Below are 13,123 nucleotides of genomic sequence, written 5' to 3' on the forward strand. Positions count from 1 at the left end.
CAGGCACCCGAGACACTTTAAATAGACAGGGTTTAGTCAATTACTCAGAAACGCTCTGCAGTGGACACAGCCCCAGAAACATCTGTAAGGAATTCGCCTATAGCAGGATCCTCAGTCTCTCCCATCCACGCTCTGGGATCTCCGGGACACACCTATGACTCAAACACAGCCAAAGCAGATCCTGGCTCCTTCTCTTCTCAAAGAAGCCATTCTTATGAATTTCTCTATAGTTTCATGCGCAGGATTATGAGGAACTCCCTCCAAACATTTGACCCTTTTGTCGATGAAACCCCTGGGAGTGGGGACACCTTATTTCTCTAACAGCCATGTCTGATGCAGTTATATCACTAACTGATTTGGAGGATCTTATCTCAAGATAAAAAACTCTTGCACAGCAAAGGAAACAGTCAAGAAAACGAAAAGACAACCAACGGAATGGAAGAAGATATTTGCGGGCACCTGGATGGCTCAGATGGTTAAGCGTCTGCCTTCAGCTCAGGTCATGATCCCAGGGTCCTGGGATCGAGTCCCACACCAGGCTCCCTGCTAGGCGGGGAGCCTGCTTCTCCCTCTGCCTCTGCCTCTCTCTCTCTCTGACTCTCATTAATAAATAAATAAAACATTAAAAAAAAAAAAAGAAGATATTTGCAAATGACTTATCAGATAGAGGGCTAGTATCCAAAATCTATAAAGAACTTAACAAACTCAACACCCAAAGAACAAACAATCCAATTAAGAAACGAATGCACAGAAGACATGAACACACATTTCTCCAAAGACAACAAACAAATGGCCAACAGACACATGAAAAAATGCTCAACAGAACTCGGCATCAGGGAAATACAAATCAAAACCACAATGAGATACCACCTCATACCAGTGAGAATGGCTAAAATTAACAAGTCCGGAAACGACAGACGTTGGTGAGGATGTGGAGAAAGAGGAACCCTCTCACACTGTTGGTGGGAATGCAAGCTGGTGCAGCCACTCTGGAAAACAGTATGGAGGTTCCTCAAAAAGTTGAAGATAGAGCTACCCTACGACCCAGCAATTGCACTACTGGGTATTTACCCCAAAGATCTGAATGGGGCACCTGCACCCCAATGTGTATAGCAGCAAAGTTCATAATAGCCCAACTATGGAAAGAGCCCAGATGTCCATTGACAGATGAATGGATAAAGAAGATGTGGTGTATATATACACAATGGAATATTACTCAGCCATCAAAAAAAATGAAATCTTTTTGCAATGACGTGGATGAAACTAGAGAATATTATGCTAAGTGAAATAAGTCAATCAGAGCAAGACAATTATCATATGATCTCACAAATATGTAGAAATTTGAAACAAAACTGAGGATCACAGGGGAAGAGAGTAAAAAATAAAACGAGATGAAACCAGAGAGGGAGACAAACCATAAGAGACTTTTTTTTTTTTAAAGATTTTATTTATTTATTGGAGAGAGAATGAGAGAGAGAGCTTAAGAGGGGGGAGGGTCAGAGGGAGAAGCAGACTCCTCACCAAGCTGGGAGCCCGATGTGGGGCTCGATCCCGGGACTCCAGGATCATGACCTGAGCCAAAGGCAGTGGCTTAACCAACTGAGCCACCCAGGTGTCCAAACCATAAGAGACTCTTAATCATAGGAAACAAACTGAGGGTTGCCAGAGCGGAGAGGAGTGGGGGGATGGGATAACTAGGTGACAGACATTAAGGAGGGCATGTGATGTAATGAGCACTGAGTGTTATATAAGACTAATGAATCACTGACCTCTACCTCTAAAGCCAGTTAAAACATTATATGTTAATCAATTGAATTTAAATTAAAAAAAAAGAAACATATGGATGGGGGGGTGGGGAGAAAGAAACAACTGGGAAGATATCAAAAGATACTAAATCCAACCAACTCCTTTGTAGAAGGGGACAGCCTGGAAGTAAAACTGAGTGGCTCTCTCCACCTCTCTGACCGCTAACCTAATTTTCTTTCAGCCCTGGTGGCCTGGTGATACAAACAAGGCAATTTCTGGAGGCCAGGAGCAACGGTGTATCACAAAGGAAACCTAAGGATCTATCCTTCCAGAGGTTGAAAAGATACCAGAGGCCAATGGAGCATATCAACCTCAGGTGCGGAGGCCATCAACAACTTTCCACTCTTCCCTGGGACCAAGGTCACTTTACCCATGACACTCAGGGGGGGCAGGCATGCTGGGTCTGTGTGGATGGTGCCTGAACACAAAGCCTGCCAGAAAAAGCCAGCTAGGAGGCTTAGATGCTTGTACTGAATCATGAACCTAGTAAGGGGTGTGTGTGGAATCAATCTAGAACTACTAAAAATAACCAAGGCACAGCCCCCGAAGGTGGTGGGGGGAGGTGGTCAGAAGCTTACAAATATGATTCTATGGCCTATACCTACAGCAGGGAGCAGCTGAGCAGTGCCCCACTGTGGGAGCGCCCTCATTTGCATAGCCGGTGGCAGCTGGGGTGCTTCATAAAGTACAGCAAGCTCCCGACTATGAAGGTAATGCTCTAATAGAGATGGAAAAGGGGCCAGGGGAAGTTAAAAGGCTTCACACGGTAGCTTAAAAAAAATTACCAGGCTCCAAAAGGTCCAAGAAGATTGCAGATGTTCCCAAACGATCACATCCATCTCCTTCACAGAGTAACCTCCCTTCCCTAACCCAATGCTACCCTTTCTGGCCTCATCTGAAGTTACAGACATGTGTATTCCTAAAATATACCACACAATACAAAACACCACAGGACTGACGGGAAAACAATGAAATTAGGCGAACGGTGCTAAAAACCTTTGTCAGTGTCACACACACACAAGTCAAGAATCTAAGAGAACGGAAGCACACCTCTGCGCATGTTAAATGGTCAGGAGATGCACAAATACTTTACAAGGGTTGCAGCTTGTGAGTTACTGGGAATCAGGGAGAATTTTTTTAAACAAAAGATGTGTATGGGTGTGGCTCATAATACACACAGTCACTGAGAAAGCTGGTAGATGTATGAGGTGTGTACTGTCTACAGTCATTGTGACTTGATTCAGCTCAGTTCTATTTTGTTTTCATCTAGTATTTCCCATAGTTGAAATTATGCACAGCAAACTCAAAATCCCTGTTCAAACTGCTCCTAGTCTATCAATCCCATTGGAACAAATCATGCTTCCAAACAAGTGTTTAAAGCAGAACTGACTGTACTTTACTCTGGTACCCTGACCTTCAGTCACCTGCTGCAGGCTCTTCCTAATAGCAGGGCCATAATCTGATCCACACTGTCCCCTTGCCTTCAAGGGTCCCATACCCCCTCCCACTTTGGGAAACTCCTGTTCATCCTTCAAGACCTACCTCCCTTTCTCCTGCTCCTCCTGGTCCTAATCTAACCGTTTCTTCTCCTGTACTCAACATGGTCAACCTGACTTCAAGTCCAATACTTACCGCAGTGTCCCCTTCTCTTAGCACAAACAGGCTGACTACATAAATCATGACTTTCTTCCACTGAAATTAAACTATCAAGGCGCACCTGGGTGGTTCAGTCAGTGAAGCGTCTGCTTTTGTCTCAGGTCATGATCCCAGGGTCCTAGGATGGAGCCCCATGTCGGGCTCCCTGCTCGGCGGGGAGTCTGCTTCTCCCTCTGCCGCCCCCCCATGCTCTCTCTCTAATAAAGAAAATCTTTAAAAAATTAATAAAATCTTAAAAAAAGAAATTAAACCATCAAACTCATTAGATGCTTGACAGAGAGTATTTCTGAGGTGAAAAAAAGGATGAAAAGGGGATATGGAACCTTAACATTGCAAGTAAAAATATAGTCACCATCAGGAAACAAAGGAAGATTTAAAAACAGACCATCACCATAGGAGAAAAGGAAAGAACATCTCATCTCCACAGACATAATGGCTAGAAGAGATCTCGGTGTTGTGAGTTTGAGCCCCATGTTGGGTGTAGACATTACTCCAGGAAAGCCTTAGGGTCATAATTTCATTTTACACAAGGAAGCTACTGATAATACTTATTTTGAAACATTTTCAGGCCTTTCCTACACTGCACGGTGTTGGCATGAATAATAAACTTGACAACCCTTATTTATACCTGGGGAAAAAAACCCTTCCAAAGGTAATTCTGTAGCAGCACTCTCCAATCCAACCTCAGGGCCTTTCTCACACTTGAACTCTGACCTTGGGATGCAGTACTGCCTGAGCTGTGGGCCTTCCTCCTCAGAGGGAAACCTTAAAATGCCTTGCTCTACAACCACCAAAGCCCTGCTGAGAAACAAGCTAGTTAGGAAAGCTAAGTTACAAGAGCATATATGTGAATGACACCTCAATAAATAAGAGTCAGCCCTGTCAGATCTACAGAAGCCACCTAATCCAAGGTCAGAGAAAGATGTAGGTAAATAATTTCAAAGTATGACACTGATAACTTACACACAAAGAACACACAAAGCCATGTTTATACAGCATAAAACCAATTACCTTCTGCACGCATTTGCATTCAGTAGCACCTCAAATCTTTTCCAGAAACTGGTGGGGGTATAAACTACTGGACATGAACTTTTCAACAGCCTTTTAAGTAAAAAGCCAATGGAGAACTGCCACGACTGGCAATCACTGTCCCGAGTTTGGTCCCCAGTCCCCACCGTGGTCCAAGTCACACTTCTCTCTTCCTAACTGGTCCAGAGGCCACTAGTCTCGCGCATCTTTCTAAGCCATCCTCACAGTACCGTGATTTTTCTAAAATGCAAATCTAACCATGTTACTTCCTTGCTTAGAACTTCATTTGTGGTTTTTCCCACGTGGTCTTAACGTAAATTCTGAAGTCATTAACTTGGGGCACACCAAAGACCTTTTTCCATCCGGTTCCTGCTTACCTCTCCAGTCCCGTCTCTCCCACAGTATGTATTTCAACCCCAAGGAATTTCTCTCATTCCCTCCATCCTCGCTCCTCAGTTAAACGAGGAGTTGTACCATGCCTGTTCTGCTCACGGCTCTACCCCAAGCAGAAAGCTTGGCACACAGAAGACCTCAAAAATGTACTTAGAATTTTTAAAGTATGCATTCTCAAAGGGAATGAAAAAACATCTCATTCTTTTTATGTACAAAGCATAGATACACATACGGTACATAAAAAGACCTACGGTATGTAAGAAGCAGTAACATTTCATGGAGAAGGCAATTAAGAAAACTCAAAGAGGTGGGGGGAGTTCATCTTAAAAAAAAAAAAAAGATTGATAAACACTGTATTAACGTAAGATTTTTAAACCTGAGTTAGAAGCTCAAGCTCAGGCAATACAAAAACCAGCAACACCACGTCTTTCTACTTGAATGTTCCCATTTCACCAGCAGCTCAGACAAAACTGAACCCAGTATGTCTCCTCACCCGTTAAAAAAAAACAACACACCACCAGCCACACAAAGCGATTCCCTTCAACGTCTCTGTCCTTCATCACCAGTGGTCCCCAAACTCCTTGTCACTGAACTTAAAGGCCTAGTCCTGCAGCCACAGGAAAAGCGAGGTTCCAGGCTAGCTCTGCCGTCAACCAGTTAGATGGCTTCATGACCTTGGGCACACGGCCTCAGTCTCCCCAACCACTTAGGCAGCCTCGGCTGAGTGCAGGACTGCGGAGCTCAGACCCTAGGTCTGGCTCCGAGACCCTGACGCAGAAGCAGAACGAAGGTATGACTGTGAACGTCGATGGGCACGGACAAGAATAAGACAAAAGCCAAAACCTCACAAAAACGGCTACCGCGGCAAGTCCAGGTTCTGAAACTTTCCCCTTCTCCCTGGACCGGTCAAAGGCTGGACAGCGGTGTTCGCGGAGCACTCCGTTTCGGGTCTCTGGCCTTCCCCTGAGACCCCGCTCACTCTTCAGACTCTGCAGGCGCCCGAGGGGCGGGGCCGGCCGCAGGCCTCAGCGCTCCAGCGCCCCCCGCAACGACCGGAAACTGAGGACTCACTAAGCTCAGCCCCGGGTGGGCGCTCCCCCGGCCAGCCCCCGCCGCCCCCAGTGCCGTCAGCCCAGGAGGCTCCGCCACGAGGCCCGGGCGGACTCGCAGGCCAGCGATGGCTGGGCGGCGGCGCGAGCACACAAAGGAGGCGGCGTCAGAGGAGAACAAAAACCTGGCAGGGGCCTCCCCCGAACGGCCCGCACAGGCCCGCGCCCCAGGCCGCCCTGCCCGACTCTCGGAGTGACCTTGGGCACGTCCATCCCCCTCCCCAGCCCCGGCTTCGCTGCCTTCGCTACAACCGAGCGCCGCGGCCGCAGCCCGCCGGGGCAGCCCAGGCCCTTGGCGAGGCGCTCGCAAGCCCGTTCCCCGCGCCAAGCCGGGCGCGGACGGCCACGCGGACCACGGGGCGTGGCGGGCGAGCGGGCCCACGGGCCCGAGGGAGGCCCGGCCGGGCGTCCGGCCCGCGCTGGCTTGGCCGCGCTACGGCGGGCCGCCGCGCCGCGGGCCTCCGCAGGCCTCGAAGCCGTCCGAATCCCGCATCCGCCCGGCCCTGGCTGGCCGCTCGCTCTCCGCGAAGCCTGACTTACCGGGAGCGGGATTGGTGCGGCAGGAGCCGCCGCCGACGCACTCGCGCGAGGAAGCACCCCCGGAAGCCACGGAGGAGTAACCCTCAAGCAAAACGCCGCCGCCTCAACAGCTACCCACTTCCGCTCCTGAGGCCTGGGCTCCACCCCCCGCGCACTCCCATTGGCCGTCGTCCCCTCGACTCCCGCGGTCTACCGGTCCAGGAGGTATGTTTTCCAATCCTATTGGATAAGAAAACCATCTATTACCGCTTTGAAATGCGCCTCTTTCCGGCCCCGCCCACGCTCGCGAGCTCGCGCTCCTGCCTTCCCGCGAGAGTCGGGGTCTGTGCCCCTCGGTGCGCAGGGCCTCTCGGGAGTTGTGGTTTACTGGGCCACTGCCGCCGCGGGCTCCCGGCGCTCTGGTCCTGGCCACGCACCGCCCGGCGACGGCGCGGAGCTGGATGTTAGTTCAGGGCAGCCTTTCCGGGGCCTGCATACCCGGACCCACTCCCGGCCTCCTCCGGGCCTAAGTTCTCTTTCCTGTTAGCGCGGCCTTTGTGAGCATTGGCCCCGGGGTCTCTACTGCCGGCCAGAACCCGGAACTGAATCTGCACCAACTCCAGGGCGCTCGCGACACGACGTGCCAGGCCCTGGGCGGGGCTTCCGGTCCCAGTGATCCCGGACTGCTTCCCAGGCCGGCGGTGAAGACAGGAGGGAAGTCCAGCCTCGCCCGTTCGCGGGAACCCGGAGGAGGCACTCAACCAGAGTCCCTGGGAGGGCTCTCCGGAGGAAACGACTTCGGAGCTGGGAACTGAAAGGACTAGAAAGGAAGAGAGCGAGCTCAGAAGAGGGAGCCTGGGTGGGGAGAGATAGGCTGGCATGTCCAGGAGACTGCAGGCTGCCCACTGTGCGAGGAGCAGAGTTGGGGAGCGGTGGCTGTGGGGGGAGGCAAGAGCCATGTTGTGCAGGGACCAGATACCAGGTTGAGTCTGGATTATCCCGAGGGCAGTGGGTGTGGGAAAGGAAGGACTGAACCCCTGGGGGAGCACTCTGGCCCAGGACTAGTCCTGGGAAAAGGGTCATGGCCCCGGGAAGAGGCCCGGAGCTCTCTGGGGCATCTGGCATAACTCCACGGGTTAAGAGCGTGCGGACTCTGGACCCTGCCTGCCTGAGTGTGAATCCCAGATCCACTGTTTAAGCAGGTCTCACCAGTCCCCTCACCTGGCATATGGGGATAACAGTCCAGTACCCGCCTCAGAGGGGGAAGGTGGGGAGGACCCCACCCAGAACAGCACAGGTTCAGAACCTCAGGAGAAAAGCAGGTGGTGGGTTCCTAGAGTTCAGCTGCCAGAACTGGTCTTGGACATGGATTTGGCAATAGAAAGCCTAGCTTGTCCCTCCTGTTCTGAGGGAACCCAGATCCAGGCCATGGCCATCATGGCTGGTCCCCAAACACCCTCAGGCAGTGAGGACATCACTCCAAGTGCCTCGGATGGACTTTTACTAAGAGGGGTTCTTCAACCCAGAAGATTGAGTCATGTATGGAAATGACTAAGCAGATCAAAACCAGAGAGCATTCGTGGTTTTGTGTCGAGTTTACAAGTAGTCTTTGTGTTTGATACTTATGTAATTGTAAAAGAATTTGACATGGCAGATAAATCCGATTCTGCATGAAATATGTTGAGTATTGATTTTTTAAAAAAGATTATATTTATTTATTTGACAGAGAGAGACACAGCGAGAGAGGGAACACAAGCAGGGGGAGTGGGAGAGGGAGAAGCAGGTTTCCCGCGGAGCAGGGAGCCCGATGTGGGGCTTGATCCCAGCACCCTGGGATCATGACCTGAGCCAAAGGCAGACGCTTAACGACTGAGCCACCCAGGCGCCCCGAGTATTGATTTTGATAGTGATTTTAAGTTGGAAGGTACAAGATATTAGTTTGTCGTCAATTGTTATATTAAAGAGAATTCACAAATTTAAGAGAAATTAGACCTTTAATACAAAATTGGGAATCCTTAAATACTTGATAAGACAGCCAACAAATGCTAAAAAATAAGTTTAGACTGTACATGTATAAATGCAGTTTAAAATGTTAAAGGGCGGGGCCGCCTGGGTGGCGAAGTCGGTTAATTGTCCTCTTGGTTTCAGCTCAGGCCATGATCTCACTGGTGGTGGGATAGAGCCCTGTGTCTGGCTCTGTGCTCAGCAGGGAGTCTGCTTGAGATTCTCTCCCTCTGTGCCCCCCCCCCCAGTGCTTGCACTCTCTCTCCCTCCCTCTTTCTCTAAAATAAAATAAATCTAAAAAAAAAATACTAAAGGGAATTTCAGCTTGTAAATGGAAGCATACACAACTAATCAAAACGATAGTTATAGATTTAAAAAATAAGATTAATAATTTGAATTTCACAACCTAAAGAAAAGCTAGGGTTTTCTATTTGTAACTTTATTTTTTTTTTTAAGATTTTATTTATTTCAGGGGCGCCTGGGTGGCTCAGTCATTAAGCATCTGCCTTCAACTCGGGTCGTGATCCTGAGGTCTTGGTATCGAGCCCTGTAATGGGCTCCCTGCTCCGCAGGAAGCCTACTTCTCCCTTTCCCACTCCCCCTGCTTGTGTTCCCTCTCTCGCTGTGTCTCTCTCTGTCAAATAAATAAAATCTTTAAAAAGATTTTATTTATTTCAGAGAGAGAGAGTGCGCTGGTGGGCAAGCATGAGCGGGGGAGGGGCAGAGGGAGAAGCAGGCTCCCCACTGAGCAGGGAGCCCCATGCGGGGCTCCATCCCAGGACCCTGGGAAATGACCTGAGCTGAAGGCAGATGCTTAATGGGCTGAGCAACCCAGGTGCCTCTCTATTTGTAACTTTAATACATCACATTAAAGATGTAATGTTGAGGGGTGCCTGGGTGGCTCAGTCAGTTGAGTGTCCAACCCTTGATTTCAGCTCAGGTCATGATCTCAGGGTCGTGACCTTCAAGTTCTTTCTGAACTTCATTTGACATTGAACTTGGGGTGTGAACATCCCTGGCTCCCTCACAGCTAATGCCTCTGGCCCTGAATGTTTCCAGCTCAGAGAAAAGACTGGAACTTCGGTGCTTCCAAGTGCCATACAGCTAATGTGGATTCCTGGGCATCACCCCAGAACCTGAATCTCTGTGGATGAGGTCGGAGAATCTGCTTTTTACTATTTGCAAAGAACCTCTAGCCAAGTGAGTTTCAGGTACTGTCAATGAGGGTCTTCTGGCTGCACTTACGCAGAAAATACACTGAAGCAGAAGGTCAATTCCCTGGGTGGTCCAGAGAGTGCTTTCTCAGCATCAGCTGGACCTGGCTTCTCTTGGCTGGCCCTCTTTCCAGGGGCAGTTTGACTCTCTCTCAAAGGGCTCATGAAGGGGGTGCCTGGGTGGCTCAGTGTGTTAAGTGTTCGACTCTCGGTTTTAGCTCAGGTCATGATCTCAGGGTTGTGGGATCAAACCCCACGTCCAGCTCCGGATGCTCCCCCCTCCCAAAATAAATTAAAAAAACTTTTTTTTTTTTTTTAAAGGCTCTTGCATGTAGGGGGAAGCCTCAGTAAATGAAGGCCAGTTAGCTGCTACCTCTGAACAAACCTCAAAGCTCAGTGCTTTGAACAAACAGGCATTTATTGTTAATGACTCTACAAGTTAGTGGGGGCAGGGAGAGGGTTCGGGTTCTGGCTGGCCTCACATGTTGGGTTCTGCTGGTTTGTAGTACGAGTGAGGATGGCTTCTGCTGGGACAACTGGCTGACCTCATATAGTGTCTCATCCCAGCAGGCCACCCTGGACATGCTCACATTGGGGCTGGGCACGGTTCCAAGAGAACAAGAGGGAGCTCCAAGGCCACATGAGGCCCGGCCTCAGAACTAGCACACAGCCACTTTTGCTGCACCCTATTGGCCAACACAAGTCAGCCCAGATTCAAGGACTGAGGGAAATAGACTGCCTCTTAGTGGGAGGTCACGAGGCAGGGGACCTGGATACTGGAGACATTTTGCCATCAATCTAGAACATAAGGCCTGCCCTCAGGCCACAGCCTCAGGGGATGGCCCAAGGCCTATTCCCCCTCAGGTTGGTATGGAGCAGAAGCTCCAGGTACTCTGAGCAGCTGCCCAGTCCAAGAGGGCAGTTAGGGACGTTGGTGTGCCCTGCCAACCAGCATCATTGCCAATAGCACCTCCCCGCCTCTGCTCGAGAAGCCATTGGAGAGGTGAAGGGTTGTTCTCCCCTCCTCCTGCCACGGTGCTTGCTTTGGGCACCGATAAAGACCTTCCCCCACTGCAGGAACTGGCTCCGCAGAGCTTGTTCAATTCAGGCCAGTGAGACTGGAGCAGATGTTCACACAAGGCCTTGAGGACAGACAACCCTCCTGAGAGAGCCACCAGGGAGAGATGACCCTTCTTCCTCGATTTCGTGAGGCTGGAACTGCCACCAGCTTGAAGACCAAACTCCTGCATCAGGCACGTCCTGAAGCCCACCCCACCTTTGGACTGCCAGTTACAGGAGTTAATAGTTCATCCTTTGAAACTCTCAGAGCTCCTGAGGGACTCTGGACAGGTCATCATCAATGTATTTCCTTGATATCAAATGAAATGGGTTTGAATCACATGTAACACAGGATATAAGAAATGTCACATTTGTTTCTTTAAATGAAATTTAATCTGCCCCCAGCCTTTTTGACAGGGAGGTAGGAAATTCCTTTCTATTGACCTGGGTAAGTCCTGCGTTTCTGACACTGTTCAAAATACTGGGGGAGAACGCTTGTGTTCAGTCTGTTGTCTTAGTTCAAAATGCCCATGTTCCTGGTTGGAATGTGCCCTGAGGTCCAGCCTCCCTCTCTGAGGTGTCATCTCCCCCGCAGACCCAAGGAGGATGTCAGCTTTGGGGGCATCTCTCTCCCGGACACCTACCTACTTGGCTGTTTCCAGCCTCTCCCCCACGGCCTTGCCCAGACTCTGTGCTTCCTGGAGCTGCACACCTTGTGCTCCAATCACGAATCTGCATTTCCACAGCATGCTTTCGCTGGGTCAGCCTGTCCACAAGGTCATGCCCTCTCCAGCCTGGCGCTGGATCCAGAGGAACCAAGAAAATGAATGTGTCCTTGTCTGGGCTCATGCCCACTGTCTCCAGTCATGTTCCTTTGGTGTTGCTGGAGAAGGCTGGGTGGTGCTCTAAAATCATGCAGACTTAGCTTTGGGTGAAGGCTTTTGGGGCTGGTTACTTTACCTCTTTGAGGACTCCTGGCCTCATCAGCAGAATGGGGGTAGGGGACAGTTCCTGCATCCCCATGGGCCCCCTCCCCCGCTATGGCCGCAGTGAGGTTTGCTGGAGATAAGTCAGGAGATAGGCCATTTCCCAGGGGCTCAAGCATCCTGGCCCCTTCAACCAAACTCACGCGCACAACCACACAGGTTAAGCCGTCAGACTCCGGGCAGAGAGGGGGGATTCCAAGTTTTCACGTGCAGAGGTGGCCCTGGGAGCTTTGAGGAGGGGCGTGGCTAATGCTTTGCCCTGGGCCCTAGGTAAGGGCTAGGATCTAGGCAAGGGTGGCCAGATTTACCATATAAAATACAGGACACCCAGATAAGTTTGAATTGCCGGTAAAAAGCGGATACTTTTTTTAGCGTGTTTGTCCCAGGCAATAACTGGGCGTCTTACATTTTATACCGCAACCCTGTTCTGGGCGGAGGGCTCTGCGGCGGCTGAGGGCGTGGAGCCGGGCCAAGGGGCAGAGGAAGAGGAGGCGCGCACCGCCGGCCGCACCTTCGCCCGCGCGGGATGCGCGGCGGCTGGGCGGCGTGCCCGGCCCGGCTCAGGCGGCCTCCAGGCGGCGCCCGTGCCCGCCGGCCGAGCTACTCAGCAGCAGCGCCCGCAGCCGGCGCTCCCGGCTCCGCTGCAGCTCCTGCCAGTGCCGCTCCTCCAAGTGCGCCTGCGGACGGGCCCTCGGCGAGGTCGGCGCGGGCCCAGCGACCCTGCGCCCCCATCCGCGACCTCCCCCGCCCCCCGAGGACACCGGGCCCCCAGCCTCCCGCCAGCTCCCGGAGCTCACCCATGGCTTAGGGCGCGCGGGTCCCGGCGCCGACACCGGCTTCGGGGCTGCCTGCGTGCGGCGGCGCTCCGCCACCTTCTCTTGGATCTTGCGCTGCAGCTCCAGCACGCGCTCGTCCCGGGAGGGCGTCCCCGGGGCCGCAGACCGGGCTTTCTTCTCCTCCCACCTGAGCGGGCGACAGGGCGGCCTGAGGAGGGGCCCTAGCCGCAGGTTACCGGGAGTGTTTCCGGTGCAGGGGAGAGGCTCTCCAAGGACCGCCGGGGTGCCGCCCGGCGCCACTGCCTGTTCGCTCTTTGCACTTAACGTCATAGAAACGTACCCCATGTCTATTAGCTACGGAGGTATTTGGAGCAAAAAAGGGAAAACCCTCTTTTACCTTGTGCTCTCCTTGCCACTCTTGCCTAGGGGCAAGAGCTGCTAATACAGCTTTGCAAATCTCTATCATACTAGGCCATTTTTCCTTCCAAAATGAGGTCTCACTCTACAGACTGTTCCCTGATGGCTTTGGGTTAAGGGCACATCACGGCACCGCCAGGCAGACTGCCCACGAA

The 13,123-nt window shown here is 51.5% G+C and overlaps 2 protein-coding genes and 1 long non-coding RNA gene across 4 annotated transcripts in view; 1 reads left to right on the forward strand and 2 right to left on the reverse strand.

Annotated features, from left to right (window-relative positions):
- The window catches only part of RNF4 (ring finger protein 4), a 34,284-nt gene extending 27,591 nt beyond the window's left edge, over positions 1-6,693 (reverse strand). Inside the window, exon 1 of one of the 2 annotated variants that reach the window (XM_081812764.1) lies at positions 6,534-6,681. The gene's annotated coding sequence lies outside the window, so the exon portion shown is untranslated. Of the gene's footprint in view, positions 1-6,533 lie in introns of both variants that reach the window. The other variant, XM_081812765.1, reaches the window with a different exon arrangement.
- Positions 6,599-8,188, forward strand: LOC145720247 (uncharacterized). Its single transcript, XR_014143132.1, has 2 exons — positions 6,599-6,737; positions 7,060-8,188. It is a non-coding gene; the product is annotated as an uncharacterized LOC145720247 (long non-coding RNA).
- Positions 8,189-12,335: 4,147 nt separating this feature from the next.
- CFAP99 (cilia and flagella associated protein 99) overlaps positions 12,336-13,123 on the reverse strand; it is a 39,303-nt gene continuing 38,515 nt past the window's right edge. Inside the window, exon 15 of the mRNA XM_031031508.2 lies at positions 12,336-12,738. Within this exon, the coding sequence (XP_030887368.2) occupies positions 12,336-12,738 (403 nt within the window). The remainder of the gene's footprint in view (positions 12,739-13,123) is intronic.

This window comes from Leptonychotes weddellii, chromosome 2 (assembly GCF_054177405.1).
Source record: "Leptonychotes weddellii isolate Sample4059 chromosome 2, ASM5417740v2, whole genome shotgun sequence".
NCBI classification, from domain to species: domain Eukaryota; kingdom Metazoa; phylum Chordata; class Mammalia; order Carnivora; family Phocidae; genus Leptonychotes; species Leptonychotes weddellii.